The following is a 20205-nucleotide window of genomic DNA, read 5'->3' on the forward strand; positions in this document are numbered from 1 at the left end:
CTGATTGCTGTGTCTGTGTACAGGAGAGAGGTAGATCCCGTAACAATAAATAACAGTGCTGTTCCTTTCAAGTTGAACAAAGTTGGTTTTGCTAAAGTACTGAGACTCGGCCTTGTGTTTTGGGGTATATATATATTGTGATGGATGGCCGGCGAGTGTTTCCGGCCCTCACCCCCAGGCCACTAGGAGAAGCTCTCCCGACGGCATGGACGGGCCCCGAATTCCAGCAGGGCCTCATGGACTATGTAGTTTTTATGCACAGCCCTGCTGGATACCTTGGGGACCACCGGAAGTCACTGTAGGGAGGCTCGTGGACTCATATATGCCTTATAACCCGGAAGTGCGTCATAATCCCATGACAGGAAGTAACGACATGCTCCCAGGTTGAAGATAAGGACTGTTTACCGTGACCCGGAAGGAATAAGGACTTGTGGGTAATGGAACAGAAACACCTCCAGGTCAGGGGGTATAAAGGACTCTGGGAAAGCCCAGACATTGAGCTGAGCTGGGAGGTAGGGTGGCTAAGTGTCTGGGAGAGGAGGAGTGATTATTGTGCTTTATTATTGATTTGTATGAGTAGTGTGGAGTGGAGGGTGCTTTGTGCACGTTGACTATTGCAAAATAAGAGAGTCTTGGACTTTTACCTGGTGTTTGGAGTGGTACCTGAGGGTTCAAGAGGTGGATCGGAACCTCAACTGCTACTATATAAATTATATATTCACATACATACACAATTATGATTAAAGGATTTATTATACTTTAACAGACCTAACCAATATATCTAAATTTACCAGCACACATAAAATTACGCAAAGGAGTATATGTAACAAGACTGAACAAATATAATACCTGGAGTAAAAGCACGGTGATACTGGTATAGATCTTCTCCAATGAGTTCTTTGGCTATCTGTTTGATCTTCAACCTAATACCATCTAATTTACATTCAGACTCTTTAAGTACTTCTGCATCAGGGACACTGTATTAAGAGAGAGAGAGGGAGAAAGAGAGAGAGAAATAGAGGTTAAAAATGATGACTTTAATCAATGATACTATAATACTAATGGTATACAAATTGATTAGGTGAAGCTTATGTAATAAAACATTAATACAACTATAAAACTTAAGACCACCAGTAATGATCATTCAACTTTAAGCCACAAAGAACCAATATACCAAAAACGTTTAGCTATAAGAAGTGAAGAAGGCTCTCATCTGGATAAGTATAGTAATAAAATCTAGTAGTTCAAACCTTTGACAAATCTAAGCTGTTTACCAAATGAAAGATGTATGAAAAGAGAATGCACAATATCCCAACATGTCAAATAGAATTTAAGTAAGTTAATGTTTCAATCTGGAGGATTAGAGCGAAAAAAAACATGTTTTTAAAAGCAGTGGAAACTGCTTTCTCTAGGTGCCTCATTTCCTCAGCTATACCTTACAATGATGCTGAAAATCAACAATAGACCTGCAGGTAAGAGTCACTGCTTTTTTGAGTGCAATAGCTTCTGGTGAACTTTCCTGGCCATAACTGATGTTGCCTTCCCTCGTCTACAAAATGACCATTGATGAATAATAGTGAAAAGGTGAATTACCTGATCCTTCCCAACAGGCATATCATAATCAAAATTAAAATCTAGACGTTATAAAGGTTATAACTGACATACATAAAAATAAATTAATATATCAATTTTTCTCTTATCCTAAGCCTGGGGAAATACTTTACCTAACAGTTTACAGTACAGTTTTTTAATAAAAGATAAACTTGCACACATCTTTCCAAAATTTCTTAAAGAGAGCATAATTTGTTAGGCATTCCAAATCTCAATGATTAAAAATTGAAATGTGAAAAAATGGATTTAATAAGAGAAAAAAGTTGGTCTCTTATCATGAAATTGACTGGAATGAAAATATGTAACAACTGCGTGTTCTGTCTGAAAGAGCACTAAGAAAATCTGTATTCATTTATTTTATTATTCATTGCTGAAAAAAAATTAAAATGATGTTATCAGCATTTACTCATGTTATAATCCAATATATTTCCATTCTTTTATAAATGCCCATGCATGTTTTTATTCATAATTTTGTATTCAAAAACTAAACATTTTTAGAAAAGCACTAGTGCCTATGCAATTGGAAAATAATTTTGGAAAGTTTCCAGAGCTGCAACTCAGCTATAATGACTTCAGTTTGATTTGGATCTGGTTGCTTTTTATGCATGGTCTATACTATTTTCCTTGTGTTGAAATCGGTTTTCTCTGTATACTTCAGCTAGAAAAACATCAAGGATGCTCAGATCAAGTTTTTAGGGCCAATACCGATATGTTACTGGACTGGTCGATTCCAATACCGATTTTTTATAAAACTTTTACACTAACCTCCTGAATAACCAGATATGTAGAAGCTTTATGCTCTCTATTAAAGTATAAGGTATTAACTTTAGTGATTGTATAATTAAACTGCAGACCACAGGTGTTATCTGTTCATTTTTTCATTAACAAAATTAAATTCTGTAGGTGTATTGCTCAGTAAGCATAAAAATACTAAAATAAAATTCCCTTAAACTATATACTAAGTTATAAAATATGTAAGTAAAACATTTATCCATAATAATGGCATTGTAAAAATTAAATATTGTCATAATGTACTGTTTTGAAACAATGCTTATTTTAAAAATAAGTAATTTTCACCATTTGTTTATATACAGTGCATTCAGAAAGTATTCACAGCGCATCACTTTTTCCACCTTTTGTTATGTTACAGCCTTATTCCAAAATGGATTAAATTCATTTTTTTTCTCAGAAATCTGCACACAATACTCCATAATGACAACGTGAAAAAAGTTTACTTGAGGTTTTTGCAAATTTATTAAAAATAAAAGAACTGAGAAATCACATGTACATAAGTATTCACAGCCTTTGCTCAATACTTTGTCGATGCACCTTTGGTAGCAATTACAGCCTCAAGTCTTGTTGAATCTGATGCCACAAGCTTCGCACACCTATCATTGGCCAGTTTCACCCATTCCTCTTTGCAGCACCTCTCAAGCTCCATCAGGTTGGATGGGAAGCGTCGGTGCACAGCCATTTTAAGATCTCTCCAGAGATGTTCAATCGGATTCAAGTCTAGGCTTTGGCTGGGCCACTCAAGGACATTCACAGAGTTGTCCTGAAGCCACTCCTTTGATATCTTGGCTGTGTGCTTAGGGTCGTTGTCCTGCTGAAAGATGAACCGTCACCCCAGTCTGAGGTCAAGAGCGCTCTGGAGCAGGTTTTCATCCAAGATGTCTCTGTACATTGCTGCAGTCATCTTTCCCTTTATCCTGACTAGTCTCCCAGTTCTTGCCGCTGAAAAACATCCCCACAGCATGATGATGCCACCACCATGCTTCACTGTAGGGATGGTATTGGCCTGGTGATGAGCGGTGTCTGGTTTCCTCCAAATGTGACGCCTGGCATTCACACCAAAGAGTTCAATCTTTCTCATAGTCTGAGAGTCCTTCAGGTGCCTTTTGGCAAACTCCAGGCGGGCTGCCATGTGCCTTTTACTAAGGAGTGGCTTCCGTCTGGCCACTCTACCATACAGGCCTGATTGGTGGATTGCTGCAGAGATGGTTGTCCTTCTGGAAGGTTCTCCTCTCTCCACAGAGGACCTCTGGAGCTCTGACAGAGTGACCATCTGGTTCTTGGTCACCTCCCTGACTAAGGCCCTTCTCCCCCAATCGCTCAGTTTAGATGGCCGGCCAGCTCTAGGAAGAGTCCTGGTGGTTTCGAACTTCTTCCACTTACGGATGATGGAGGCCACTGTGCTCATTGGGACCTTCAAAGCAGCAGAAATGTTTCTGTAACCTTCCCCAGATATGTGCCTCGAGACAATCCTGTCTCTGAGGTCTACAGACAATTCCTTTGACTTTATGCTTGGTTTGTGCTCTGACATGAACTGTCAACTGTGGGACCTTATATAGACAGGTGTGTGCCTTTCCAAATCATGTCCAGTCAACTGAATTTACCACAGGTGGACTCCAATTAAGCTGCAGAAACATCTCAAGGATGATCAGGGGAAACAGGATGCACCTCAGCTCAATTTCGAGCTTCACGACAAAGGCTGTGAATACTTATGTACATGTGCTTTCTCAATTTTTTTATTTTAAATAAATTTGCAAAAACCTCAAGTAAACTTTTAACATGTTGTCATTATGGGGTGTTGTGTGTAGAATTCTGAGGAAAAAAATGAATTTAATCCATTTTGGAATAAGGCTGTAACGTAACAAAATGTGGAAAAAATGATGCGCTGTGAATACTTTCCGGATGCACTGTATATATTCTGACATACTGATATTGGAAATTAAACACTACTTAAATGTAAATATACATTCACTTATAGGTTTAAATCAACCTTAATCATTAATTGAATTACAGATTTTTTTTTTTTGCTGTTAAAATATAAATTATGACAATTGGCCAATTTAACTATCTAGTCTTTTGTAGTGAAAATCATCTGCTGATCTGAGCATTACTAAAAGACATGCAAGTCAGGTTTACAGGTGGCTCTAAATTGACATATTATGAGTTTGCCTGTGTGAGCGTGTATCCCTAGAGGGGCTGGCAACCTATCTAATATTAGATCCTGCCTTAGATCCAAAGCCACAATGTTAGGTTCTGGACCCCTACAACCTTCTAATTTAATTAGGGAGCTCAACAATCACTTGACAGTATGTTAGAATAAACTACTGGCAATTAGAACAGTATCCAGGACAGGAAAGAAGAGGCAGAGTTTTTGGCTGATGTACTATATTTATGTGCAAGGGTAGTCTTCTGTTTACGATCCTTTGCTTGTTAAATAACTCTTCTTATGGTCATCATACTAAATTAGGTTGCATTTTAGTGTCAACATTAACAGCTATTAATTTTTCTAGGAAAAAATAATATGCTGGGATGAATTTTTGAAAAATGTTAACAGCAGAATATTTGCTACAAGGAGTACAGTATTTAATTTAATGGTATGTTTCATAATCCAAAAGAACTTGTTTCTAATTATGAAGTTATTTCTAAGGATCAAAACCATAAATTTATGTTGGCACTCCAGGACTACAACTGGCCACACCTGCTTTAGTATATCTGACACCTTTCTACTAACCTGGTCATTCTGTGAAGAAGGAAAATGGTCCGCTTGCTTTCAATGGTTATATCACGACTAAGTTTTACAAGTCTTTCATATTTATCATGTTTGGTGTCCAATTCTACCTGAAATACTTATAAAAGAGAAACAGTTTCAAATCAGTCATTAAAAAAACAGATCCAATTCTTTTTAAGAATTTAACAAGTTAACATATCTTGGTCATGTTATTTATGATTAAACACAGGGATAATGGAGGTAATTTATGTAATTAAGTATTCCAATTTTTGTATTTTTTGTAAGACAATAGATAACAATTACTCCCTTCTGGATATAGCTTCAAAGCTGTAGCAAATTCTAAAATAGTATTGTATGATGCAATCCCTGGACAGTTGCTGTGGGAACTTTTATCTGGTCTTGTCTTTAAAGATATTCCCCTCTTCCTTCTTTTAAAAATTCTCAAAATCTCTAAAGGAAAAGAGGATAATGTTAAATAGTCAGTATGATGACCTTGTATTGTAATGCTCTACAACAAATGTACAAATTTCAAACCACCTTAAGAATTAATGAAAATATTGCTCAAATTGCTGATTATTTTAAGCATTCTTTGTCATGTGCACCTGTATCCATCTTTACTAATTGTCAAGTGTTTAGATACAATTAAAGGATAAGTAGAGAGTTTCTGAATGAAATTACTTTAAATTATGACATACACTATGCTACTGTATTTAATAACTAAAAAAAAGAAAATCTCCCTTGCAGCTTAAAATTATGCAGCTCTACATACATGATTGCTTTTTACCCCAATAGTGTTGTTTCTGATAGATGGCTTCATGAATTCCACATTTACAATCATATTTAATTGCAATTAGAAAACTCAAGCTGTGTTTTTTCACAGGTGAATATTTATTTGAAGCATTTAAAACACTGTCACACACGTGTGAGTAGGACGACACTGTATGGACCAGGCCAGGGGGTGGCGGGGTGCACTAAACCTTTTCCTGTTATCTCTACTGAACAGCCACAGGAAAACCTGTCTGACTCAACATTGAAGACGTCACTTCCATTTCCGCTATCCAGGATGAAGTCACTTCTGGTTCTGGCACTGTTTTGTCTTGGTAGAGTAATATATATTGCTCTACTTTCCCCTATTGTATTATTAATATGTAGCCTTAGAATGCCTAATCTCACAGACTTACTACTGTTTATAAGGTATTATTGTATATAACTTATCCCCACCTTCCCTTCTACATCTATAACCTTAGGCAATTAGATGTAGTAAAAAGACAAGCAGAAGTTACACATAAAATAATGTATCTATACTAATAAAAGGCAAAGCCCTCACTGACTCACTGACTGACTGACTCATCACTAATTCTCCAACTTCCCGTGTAGGTAGAAGGCTGAAATTTGGCAGGCTCATTCCTTACAGCTTACTTACAAAAGTTAGGCAGGTTTCATTTCGAAATTCTACGCATAATGGTCATAACTGGAACCTGTTTTTTGTCCATATACTCTAATGGAGGAGGCGTATCGCGTCATCACGTATTACGCCTCCTACGTAATCACATGAAGTGAAAACAAGGAAGAGATTTACAGCACGAGTCAAACGCGGGAACGAAGGTAAATGACATTAATTGTTGAGTGTCTTTTAATACTGTGTAATTGTTGAGTGTCTTTTAATACTTTCTAAGCATACATATTAACAGATGTGCAATTAAACGTGTGCATTTACGGGGTGATTTCTCAGGCTTAAAGCTTGAAGTGATCACTCGAGTGAAGGCAGCTTCACAAAAAAAACAGATCCTTAACAAACTGTTATTGGTATATTTTCACTCAATTTTAAAAGGTTTTCTTTTCTTCTTAATAAAAATTTAAAAGCAGAACTTCGCTGGTGCGAACTGCGGGGATTTGAGCGACTGACGCATACAGACATATTCATGAGTGCAGGTACTTCGGAAAGAAAGCACCGTGTAAACCTAAAGTTTAAATTAAGTTCATAGACCTACAAAAGGTTGCCATTGATTTCAGGCAAGATTGCTTTTCTCCTGTACAACTATACGTTGCATTCTCAAGAGTGTGCTTGCACAGCTTGGTCATATTACAACCGGAGTGCTGAACTGACAACGTGATATACAAACAGAACAATTGTAAAAACAGGATTAAATAAAAAGGCTGCTTCCGTTGGCAAAGCAACGAAAAAGGAAGACCTTATATGACGTTTGTTTATAAAACAGCGGAGAGGCTGTGTGAAGTCAGCTTCACAAAAAAACAGATCCTTAACAAATTGTTATTAGTATATTTTCACTCAATTTAAAAAGGTTTTCTTCTTAATAAAAATTTAAAAGCAGTACTTCGCCGCTGCAAAGCACAGACAGACAGACAGACACAGACAGACAGACAGACAGACAGACGTATGTATGTAGATATGTATATATGTGTGTATGTATGTAGATATGTAAATATGTATATATATATATATATATATATATATATATATATATATATATATATATATATATATATCTGTGTGTGTATATGTATGCGTATATATATGTTGATATATGTATATATATGTGGATGTGTATATGTATATATATATATGTAGATATGTGTATATGTAGATATGTATATATAAGTATATATGTTTATGTATATATATGTTTACATAACCTCTTTAACACACTACTTCTCCGCTGCGAAGCGCGGGTATTTTGCTAGTTATTGATAATATTCATAAATAATAACAAAATGCAAAGTATATTTGAATATTGGCAACCATACAACCTGATTAAATGGTGATATGTAGTTCAGGCGGCACACAGTCTTGTAGTTACTTAAATGTCTCTAGTTAAAGCATCACTGGTGCTCAGCTTTCAGCCACATGTCTGTTCAAAATGGCTGCTGAGCTGTGCTCTTCATTGTATTGTCTTCATCATCACAGATTAGCAAAAGAGATGCTTCTTTCAGATGTTGGTTAGTAAGAGAGAGAGTGTGAGGTTAAACAATTAAATATATAGATTTTCTATCCAACCCCTACAGCCAATAGGGCGTCGTAGTACTTAAAGGCCTGAGACAAGCCAATTCCAAACAGCCATACCTCAGACCAATGGGGGAATACAACATCTTAAAACCTACCACCCCCAAGACCATATGTCTTTAAGTCTTTCTTGCGGGGGTGGAAATGAATTAAGCAAAGAAACACTAACCAAACCGGTTTAAGGCACATTTTCCCCCAAATCATGTCGTAAAAATGTAAAGAGGCTCAGTCGTAAAAGGGGGAGCAAACACGAATGCCTCTCACCAAAGTAACACTAAATTACATTGCTTTGCCTAAAAATCAAATAAAGACATACAAAATATTCATCAACTTATATGTAAAATCTCACATCACAACAGGCACCTAGACTGATGTCAGAAGACAGTCACTTCCGGTTCCCCCTACGTCACTTCTGCTTTGATCACTTAAAACCGCCATCTTGCCAAACCTTCAGCAGTTCATGTTTGGACACCAACCAAGACATTTGTCTAAAAAATCAAGCCATTGCAGCCAGGGATAATATACAGGTGGCTGCCCCAAACCTTTTTAAGTGTGTCGAGTTTGATCTTTTCACAACATACAAACTCTATTTTTATACCACTGAAATGAACAGCTACAAATTAACAGAATGTTCCGCCTTGCTTCTGCAACAGCCAGAAGGTGAGAGAAAAAGGAGCTTTCGTACCATAATGCTGAGGGTAAGGGGACTGGAGTTTTGTGATGCAAAGTAAATGGTTGTGTGTAGCACCATATTTAAAAAGCACTAAAGCAAGTTGGTGATATGAGAATTTAATAATAATCTATACTAATAAAAGGCAAAGCCCTCACTGACTGACTCACTCACTCACTGACTCACTCATCACTAATTCTCCAACTTCCCGTGTAGGTAGAAGGCTGAAATTTGGCAGGCTCATTCCTTACAGCTTACTTACAAAAGTTAGGCAGGTTTCATTTCGAAATTCAAAGCGTAATGGTCATAACTTGAACATATTTTTTGTCCATACACTGTAATGGAGGAGGCGGAGTCACGTATCGCGTCATCACGCCTCCTACGTAATCACGTGAACTAAAAACAAGGAAGAGATTTACAGCACGAGTCGCACGCGGGAACGAAGGTAAATGACGTTAATTTTTGACTGTCTTTTAATACTGTGTAAGCATACATATTAACACATGTGCAATTAAACGTGTGCATTTACGGGGTGATTTCTCAGGCTTAAAAGCTCACCTTTTATCAAACGCGGGAACAAAGGTAACTGACGTTCACTGTCTTTTAATACTGTGTAACCATACATATTAACACATGTCCAATTAAACGTGTGCATTTACGGGGTGATTTCTCAGGCTTAAAAGCTCGCCTTTTACTAAAAAGGTAAATGCAAAACTATTTTCAATCAGTTTATTGAAACGCTCCCGTTAAGGATTGCAATAACATATTCGCGAGATAAAAGAACGAAGTAGGGGGAAATGGAGGAACAGCCGCAAACAGCGAAGAGCAAAAAATTAATTAAACAATTGAGAACGGAGTGAGTTAAGCATACAAGCATGTTCATAAGGGAAACAAACCACGGTGTAAAACGTAAGTTTAAATAAAGTTTATAGAAACGCTCCCGCTGCGGATTGCAATAACATATTCGCGAGATAAAAGTTTAATGAGAAGACACGAGGTATAAACCAACCACACGCCGTGGCGCAACGTTAGGGGCAACAGTTTCAACCATTCTATGATCTGCTTCTCGCAACTGAAAGACGTCACATGGCGGATGTTAGCCGACTTGCTGACCGCAACGTTAGGGGCTTCAAGTTTGGCGCTGATGCCACATCTCAGTGCCAACACTTTGCAGACTGTACTTAAAAGACACGCCCTTCTCACTGGACAGTTAAAAACACCAATCAAACTAACGATGACATCAAGTATTACCCAATCAAAAGTAGGAAAGGAGGCATCTTCATAAAATGCGTGTGGGATGATTTGCATGAGACGCTGCTTTAAAAAAAAAATGATTACAAAAATACGGGATAAATCCCGTCCAGTATTCATTCAAAACGGGACGCGCAATTTCATTGTCAAACGCGGCACGATTCCGTATTTTAAAGGACGGGTGGCAACCCTACAGTGCCAGGTAACCACCCATACAATCAGATTGTGATTCAGACTAGGAATGCAATGAATGTAATTACCCCAATCTACATACAAGGCGAAAGTCTTGCAACATTCAAAGATGATGGTTTGGGATAATTAGTACTTATTAAGTACACCATGGAACATAAAACAGCTTATGAAGCCTTGAACCGAAAAAAGCAACATCTCAGAGATCGTACAAAAAAAAAAGGAGGTAATGTCGTTTTACTCGCTGTACATTTTAGTGAAACATTACCAGTTATTCCACGAGGGAGACCAGCAGATGAACTCAACGCTTCTTTAAAATCCATGCTTCTCACACGGTCGGTTATATGTCGCGTGTTCTCGGGTAGGTACACCAAAAAATGTATACATTTAAGCATGTAATGGGCAAAGAAAAAATGAGGTATACCCGAAGGCACTGCAGTAGTACTCAATGTAACTTTACTTCTTAAATGTTAATGTTTTACTGTTTAATAATTTATACGCTTCTTATATATTGTTCAAATTCTTTTATCAAAATACCAGTGACAGCGCAATGCACGATAACATGGAGTGAATACACCATACGCATCTGCCCACGGCCGCCCTGGTGTGCGCAGATAGGACTTGATTCTAAAATAAAATAAACATAAAAAGAGTAATACAATCATCACCCATAAAGCGGATAGCAGACGTGACGTATTATATGTGTACCACATTTCAAGTCAATAGGTGAAACAGTTTGCAAGCTACAGGTGATTTAAATATCCTGGACAGACCAACGAGAAGCCACGGTAGCAAATTATACAAGAAGATTTTACTGTTTAATTATTTATATTTATATGAAATGTGCTTCTTATATATTACTTCATATTCTCATATGATGATGTTAATGTTGTTTATATTGATTTCTATGTTATTGTAAGTGCATCTATGTGTGTATATGTATGTGTGTATGTATGTATGTGTATATATATATATAAAAATATATATATAAAAAATATGTGTATATGTATATATATCTGTATATGTGTGTATATGTGTGTGTATATGTGTATATGTATATATATATGACAGCAACACTCATAACAATGACAACACAATTACATTGACAATCATGTTACGTTATTTTTAAAATGTTTCCTTTACTTTTTCATAACCTCTTTAACACACTACTTCTCCGCTGCGAAGCGCGGGTATTTTGCTAGTAATCTATATATATAATTCACTAAGTCCATGGCAAGCAAGACGCACGCAAGACAGAGCCCCGCCCACCAGCAATTCACTAAGCAGCCGACCATGGCACGTCTATATATATATAATTCACTAAGTCCATGGCAAGCAAGACGCACGCAAGACAGAGCCATGCCCGCCAACAATTCACTAAGCAGCCGACCATGGCACGCACGACAGAGCCCCGCCCACCAACTCTAACACTCCTCCCACGTCCATTACCTTCACATTGTTTTCCTTTTATTTCTGATCCCGTTCAACAACTATATGGCGACATCGACTTCTCAACTGTGACTCCGGATCAACTTAGTACGCAAGCTATATTAAGCGTCACCAATGAAGACTCGCTACACCTTAATGAACAAGTACTGAAACTTACCCCTACAGACAAAGTAACTTTCACCAGCATTACCTCCATCGTCACAGATGATCCCGCAGATCAAGTTTCATTCCCCGAAGATTTTCTTAACAGTCTTACTCCCACTGGCATGCCTCCACATAAACTCAAAATTAAAATAGGTTCAGTCGTCATGCTTCTCAGAAACCTCATGCCAGCAGGAAGTTTCTGTGATGGCACTAGACTGACTGTTACCAGCATTCACTGCAATGTACTGGAGTGTAAAACTATCGCAGCTCCTACCTCACAAACTGTCCTTATTCCCCGGATATCCCTGACCCCATCAGATTCAAATTTGCCTTTTACTTTTACACACAGGCAATTTCCTGTTAGATTGGCCTTTGCAATGACAATTAATAAGGCACAGGAACAAACTTTCAAAACGATATGCCTGTATCTGCCAAAACCAGTTTCCAGTCACAGACAATTGTATGTTGCTCTCTCCAGAGTTCCATCTTTTCATTCACTCACAGTCGTATCCTCAAACCCACCCCATTTGGACAACTGTGTCGTTCAGGAAGTGTTCACCCGTCAATAAATACTTATGCAACACCGCAGGTTGGCTAGTACATTTTATTTATTCCATTTGCCTTTCACAGAACTCAAGGACACCGAACAAACAATAGATAAATAAATAAAAGACACAATTATAAACAACTTAAAACATCAGAAAATCTAAAAATTAAAACCAAACAAAACCACTGTAATCATAAAGAAAAAGCCATTTTAAACAGATGTCTTTTAAGTTTACATTTGAAGAATGAATATGATTTGATGTTTCTGAGCTCGGTAGGTAATGAATTCCAGAGCTTGGGAGCCGAACGGCTGAATGCTCTGCTCCCCATGGTGGTTAGACGGGCGAGAGGGATGGTCAGATGGATGGAGGAAGAGGATCTAAGGTTACGCAACATGAAGAAGGTCAGACAGATATGGAGGGGCGAGGTTATGAATGGCCTTAAATGTTAATAGCAGATTCTTAAAATCAGTTCAAAACTTGATCGGGAGCCAATGAAGCTGCTGCAAGACCGGAGTAATATGGTGAATAGGTGAGGTTTGAGTAATGAGGCGTGCTGCAGAATTCTGGACTAACTGAAGCTTATAAAGAGATTTATTAGGGAGACCAAAGAGGAGTGAATTGCAGTAGTCCAGCCGAGAAGTAACAAGACTATGAACAAGAATGGCAGTGGTATGAGGAGTGAGGGAGGGGCGAATGCGATTAATATTACGTGGGTGGAAGCAAGCAGACCGGGTGATGTTATTAATGTGAGATTGGAAAGATAGAGTACTGTCAAGGATGACACCCAGACTCTTGACCTGAGGTGATGGGGAAACAACAGAGTTATCAATAATAAGAGAAAGATTATTGGTTTTGGATAATGATGATTTTGAATAAATGAGGAAAACCTCAGTTTTGTCGCTGTTTAATTTAAGAAAATTAATTTGGCAGTGTAATAAGTATGATAGACATTTTGGAAAGTTGATCAGGACATGGTGAGAAAATGTGAAAGTGATCCCTGGAGAAGCTTGTGTATCACAATATTACCTTGTTGTAGGTGATCTTCCATCAGAGGCAAGAAAAAAATAACAGGAAGTATGTACTGAGGTGAGATGGAAAATGAAGGCAAAGGCAGATGTTTTCTGATAAACCTTATAGCAACAACAAAAGGTGTCAGGGAAATCTCTATGCAGAAGCAAAGTGAAACTGTTATAAAAGTAACTGGTAGGGCACAAAAATGTAAGAGATGGGATTTTGCAATTGAGCTGTTGTGTTCAGGGTCTCAAAGTGAATGGCTAATGAATGACAGGGTGTATTAGCTATAAGCTGCTTGAAAAATGCTGAAGGGAACATCACGATTTATAGTCACGGGATCAAGGATACTTGAAAAAAGTACATGGAGAGGTTCCTTAATGAGGAGAAAAAATGGGATAATGATAATCATTGTTAGAATTAGGGCTGAGACAATGGTCGATGATATGAGTGGCTGGACACATCATCAATGTAAATGAACATCACCAATTGGAGAACTTTATTCAAAGTGCCAAACATAAAAATATTTTTAAACAGTAAGACGATCTTTAATAATAATGTTTACCTTAACTGAAAATTTCTCTGTCTTAATCGATGAACACTTACAACCCTGTTTTCATAACATTTTTTAAATTCAATTGCTTGTGGTCAGGGCCGGCACATTAAGTAATTCCACCTGAGGCAAGATATTTTTTCAGCCCACATCCCCACAACCTCCATATATCCTAGGCATGAGACAATAGAGTTAATTTACATTCAATATGTATTGCTTTATAGGCTGCACAATACAGTGCATTATCTGAACATCAGACAAAATTAAATACTATTTTAGGAAAAAGGTGAAACAATAAAAAAGATTGGCTTTAAAACAAAACACAAAATGGGAATTAAAAACAATACAAATGTAATATGAAACAACGTGAAACAAGCTCTAACTGCATGCTTCTCTATCTATCTTTTGGTTGTTTCAAACTGCGTCCCCCAAGCTAAATGGAATCTGCCCTTTTTAACTAAAAACACACAATGCAAACTCAAACGACGTGTAGTAGACATTGTGAATGCCATCTAAAACGGACTGCAGTAATTAAGGAAATTTTAATATTAAATATATATAAAATGCAATATACATTGGTGCCAACGCATCATACAACTTAGGGGGGGGGGAATTATAGACTACAACAGCAATAATAGTAATAGTCCTCAAACTGCCATAGCAAAGGAGGCACAGGCATGGCAAAGTAAAACTAAACAATAAAATCAGAAAGAGGACTGCGACAGAGTTTCAATGCTGATTTAATTCAAATTATAAGCATCTTTTCAAATAGTTTATATTAATACTTGTGATAAAACTCCACAAATGCCTTCCTCTATTGTTCACCAGCATCAGTGTCTTGCAAGCGCCTGGCATGCTAAAACATTTTCCACAGCTGGAGTCTCGCTGAGAAAAGTGAAGTCATGCATTACGTGAATGGTAATATTGCATTATTTGCAAATATTAGTAGGGTGCAGTAAACTGGAATCATGGAAAAGGTTTAAGGATTATTATTGATTTCATTGAATAATTTTAGACTAACCAATTGAGTTCAAAGGCCTAAATATAACCAATATGGCTATCTTTTATAGGGCTCCATCACAAAATTATAATTCTGCAGTCATCATCACTGTAAAATACCTGGTAGGACGGTGGGTTATAAAGACAGCAACTTTTGTCACAAATTTATTATACTGTTGTTTTAACACAACAAACTAATTTCACTCTTGTGCAAAAAATTTAATCTTTAATAGCTTTAATAATGTTTAATAGGTTGCATCTTTCTAATATATTGATTTTTATCAATTTTGAAGAGCCAGGATTGATATTAGTACACATCATATCAAATTTGAGTAACAGACCAAATTAATTTCAACAATCATACAAAAAATTCACATAATGAGGCAAAAAATGGAATTAAGACACTCAATTGCAGTCTGAATGTAGTTTCAGTAGGCAACAACATATAGTGTCAAGAGAAGGTGGTATGAACTTCTCAACTAATTTTTACTGCTGCAACTTTTCTCTAGCATTGCTCCAGGACTGTATCACATAGGTGGTGCTATCACAATGTATACAAAATCAGGAAAATGAATGCTAATACCAGAAACTAACAGGTGGTGGTCAACACGTGCATACAATCTTTTGATTCCCGGACCTCACAGTGTGGCGAGGGCTTGGGAAGTGTAGCAAACTACATTAGATGAAATTTGAAAGTTTTAAAATGAAAATAATTATCATAGTTTTTAAACAGAGTTTACAAATAAGGCACTGGATGTGTATGTAACTCTTAACATTCAAAAAAAATTACATAAAAATGCCACCTTCACCAAAGAAATGCCTGAAGCAATTGCCTCACCCCAAGTGTTGGCCCTGCTTACAGTACTCAGTAGTCTAATGAAATGATGCTGAACCCAAAATGAACTTGGGTTACTTGTAATATGGTTGTCTTCTTAAAGATTTAAGTAAAGAATTTACTTACCTCCACAAAGAGACATATACAAATAAAATATATGAATCTGAATTTTATCATTGAGCAAAAACAATTCAATGTATTTCAAACATATGTTTTATTAATAGGAAAAGAATTTAACAACATTCAAGACCAGTTCTTACAAATTAAAGCTGTGAAATTCAAGCAAACTCTAATACTTGTTTATTAGATATACCTTTAAAGGCCATCATTACTGGTGATGATATATTGATATTGTTGTCTTTTTCATCTTTTTTGGGCTGGGTCAGTAAGCTGTCTTGTTTTCGTTTTCTAAACCCTTCACCTGGGAAGATCAAGGTAAAAACAAATAAAATAAAAACTGTTAGAGTTATATATAAAGTATATACGAAAATATATATACACTGTATGTGCGTGTGTGTGTGTGTATATATGGTTTTCAATTTTCTGGAAGGACAAAGTGGTCAGGATTATACCTGATAAACCATATAAATGGTCATTTCATCCTCCATAAAGACTCATACTGTGATTCTGAGCAAGTTACTCAAAAAGTTAAAGTATATTGTCATTGGCAAATAGTACAACAAAATTCTCACTTGCATGTCTCTTCAGAACAGTTTTCAAAAATACAATAAAATGCATTAAATAAATAGTATGCACCACATACATATCCACATGCATTTGCAATAATACATACAGTATATATATACACACACACGCAAATTATATGCAAATATATACAATATGTATTTGCAAGTATTATATATAGTTTGTTAAGTTAAAATATGTGTTTTTATGAGTGATTGTTCAGCAACATAACAGTTTATGGGCAGAAATTGTCCCTCAGTTTACTGGTGCAGTCTACTGTTTTTGGTCTTAATTATTGCTTGCCTTTCTTAGAGACTGTTTTGTACCGCCTGAATAGAAAGAACCTCAAGGCGAAAAAGATCCTGTACCACCTTCACCAGCTCAGCAGTACTTTATTATCAGTCAGGCTCGTTCCATATGATGATCTGATGCAATTACTGACAGCGGACCCCACTGCGCAACATTAGATGTTTTTGAGAACAGATGGAAAAATGCAAGCTTTCCTCAGATGTCGAAAGAAGCAGAGGTGCTGGTAAGCGTTTTTGGCAAGAGACAAGAGGTTTTGTGCCCATTTAAGTTTGTCATTAATATTCACTCCAAGAAATTTAAAGCTGTTCACCCTTTTGAGAGCATCCCCCTGAAATACAGATGAAAGTGTGGTCTGCCTTCTGAAATCTATGACCATGGCCCATATTTATCAAGCATCTCAGAGTAGGAAAACAATCCTTACAGCTCAGTTATGCAATTTTACTAAAAACATTTGAAACTACTCCTAACGTCACTATGATTTAGGACAGCTTGTGAGCTCTCCAAACTCGTCAGTAGCTACATGAAGATGGCATTCAGGCAGAGAACAGCACAAGCATCTTGGGAATGGCTGAATGTGTTGGAAATGCTGGACAAGAAACAAACTCATAAAAAGGTACTGATCTGATATAGATGGAATAATATTCACAAAAAGTTATACACATTACATGATTGCTCCATCTAAGTGGAAAAATGAAAATGTAACATTACAAGTAAAATGGCACTTTGTAATTTCAATGATTTGGGTGTCACAACCAAGACATTTCTCAAATTTTGCACCAAAAATTACATGCCATTACAAAGCTGCAGGTAATAACACATATTTATATATATCCCCACCACTCCACATGATGTAATGTTAAAGCAAGCAGAATTCATGCAAATCAGCATGCACTTAAAAAGCATTGCCCCAAATATAGATAAGCACACATATGTGAAGTACAAGCGATATCAAAGTATCAATACACAGGTAGTCATGGGTATAACCTAGGGGTGGGCGGTATGACCAAAATTCTATATCACGGTATTTTTCTAAATTATCCCGGTTTCACGGTATTCAACGGTATTTTTTTCCCCCATGCATGAGTGGATGTTAACCACATTTTCCACTGCAATTACTGGCTAAGAATAACCTATTCCACTGTCAAGAGTATTGTACATTGTACAAAAAAAAAACATTTTAATGTGCACACAAGTATTAATACAGTTTTGCATTGCCCCATAAAGTGATAGTTTTCAAGGGGGTGGCACTAATGGAGAAGGTATCACATATTGCATGACAGATGCAGTCAAAATATAGAACCTTTTTATTGAACAAATTTTGCAAAAACAAACTACAATTTTGACAACATATTTTCAACCATACAAAGAGGCATTTAGTGCTTGTCAAAAATTGTATTGCACCGAATATGTCTTAGAAAAGGAATAAATAGTAAATATTTTTGTAAAACAACTACACTTTCTGTTAATGTTAACAATCTCTGTCCACTGACACGTTAAAGTGACTTTTTAAACAACTTTATCATCATTAAACTGCATAATATTTAAACTAATAAATAATAACAATAAAATAAATAATAGTATTATTACTGATAGTTGCACTATTACTTCAAGACTTCAAGCCCAGGTGCATTACACAGTATTCACCAAATTAAAATAAAATACAACAAGTGCAACTTGGTGATGACATCTTTACCAGCTGAACCATCATTTAGGCAAACTGCATTAATATGGACCTTGCTTCAAGCTAAGCTATACTGGGAAGAAAAAAACAAACTATATGTCGAGAAGAAAGTCAACATTTCCACTTTATTCTCGCCGTTTATGTCGAGATTAAAGTCGACATTTCCACTTTATTCTCGCCGTTTATGTTGAGATTAAAGTCGACATTTCCACTTTATTCTCATAGTTTACTTCATAATTAAAGTAGAATGTCGTAAACTAAACTTCTTCCTAAAATCAATGTTTAATCAATTACTTAATTTACCCCGTCATAAATTAATGCAGCACATTAAATGCTTTGTGTTACGTTCCCCGACCCAGTGGTTAATCACTATGCTTCTTAAACTGACTTCCTCCGCACTAACAGAAGACAGTGATCACCATACAGAATCCATTCACTTCATGATATTCCTGCTTTCTGAAAATTTAGAATGCTAAGATAAATACTTGATATTTTCATGATGAAATGCATTAAAGCAGGTATTACACATGCACGGTAGTGAGGCGGTAGTGCTGCTCCCTCGCAGTAAGGGGTCCCCAGGTGTATGTTCAGTGTAGAGAACTTTATGGCAGGTGTGACGAGGCTCCAAAAAACTGGATGTATGAATAGCTATCACACAGGTTTAACTTAAACATTGTGTAAATGTTGGGTTTGTGATCTGCTGGTCGGAGACACGAACACAGAATTCAATGCATGTTCTTCTGAGCGGGCTATATTTATTGCATGTATGCTGTCTCTATCTGACGTAGGCTACCAAAACCCCAGTTACTATCCTTCCTTTTTCTTTCACCACATAACCACATAACCAATCACCACACGATAAATGTCTTTGTGAAATTAAAACTAGTTATAAACTTAGCCCACGGAGTGTTCAGAACTTTAAAAATATCTTCGTTATACATGTTTAATTATGCCATCCATTCAGAGTTGCGCCCATCTCTGAACGAATCACTTAACACAAAGCATTTAATGTGCTATTTAACTTATGACGGGGTTTGAGAAAATCTAGTAAATTAAATATTCATTTTATGATGAACATTAGTTTACGATGTTCTACTTTAATGACAAATTACGAGAATAAAGTCAAAAGAATATATTCTCATCATAAGCGTCAAGATTAAAGTGGAAATGTCGAGAATAAAGTCAAAATGTTGTCACACTATTACACAGTACTCAGGTACATTACACTGTATTGAAAACAAATAAAACAAGTACAACTTGGCTTGCAGTATTATCCAGTAGTATAGAAACAGTATTTACACATCTGACCTTTTAAAACTAAAGCATCTCCAGGCAACAGACGTGACTGATTTTTTTCGGCTCTCTGTCCATTTTCACCGCACGGCATACCTATGCTACCGCCCACTATTTGGTGGTGTAGCAGTGAAAAAGAGCCCTAGTGCAACAAATCTGTGTTGAGCGGTGTAGCAGTGAAAAAGGTCCCCACCTGAACAGTTTCCCGCTGCGCCACGTTCCGAACGTCGTTTAGGCAATTTAAACCGGTGTTGCGGTATAAGAAAAATCCTTATCATAAAAAAAATAAAAAACGGTTTTCGGTATGAACTGGTATACCGCCCAGCACTAGTGTAACCTACACTGTAGTAGCTAGCATAATACCATGAAAGATAAACGGGACTGGAAAAAATGCAGGTGGAGACTCTCGGCACACTGGATAGATTGTCACAGAAAA

The 20205-nt window shown here is 36.7% G+C and overlaps 1 protein-coding gene across 1 annotated transcript in view; it reads right to left on the bottom strand.

The window, feature by feature from the left end:
* The window catches only part of tsnax (translin-associated factor X), an 88804-nt gene that overhangs the window by 65065 nt on the left and 3534 nt on the right, over positions 1-20205 (bottom strand). The window contains exons 2-4 of the mRNA XM_028820560.2: positions 16116-16223; positions 5135-5249; positions 850-977 (exon numbers count right to left, since the gene is read on the bottom strand). Of these exons, the coding sequence (XP_028676393.1) occupies positions 850-977; positions 5135-5249; positions 16116-16223 (351 nt within the window). The remainder of the gene's footprint in view (positions 1-849; positions 978-5134; positions 5250-16115; positions 16224-20205) is intronic.

The sequence above is a fragment of the Erpetoichthys calabaricus genome, chromosome 15 (assembly GCF_900747795.2).
Source record: "Erpetoichthys calabaricus chromosome 15, fErpCal1.3, whole genome shotgun sequence".
Taxonomy (NCBI): domain Eukaryota; kingdom Metazoa; phylum Chordata; class Cladistia; order Polypteriformes; family Polypteridae; genus Erpetoichthys; species Erpetoichthys calabaricus.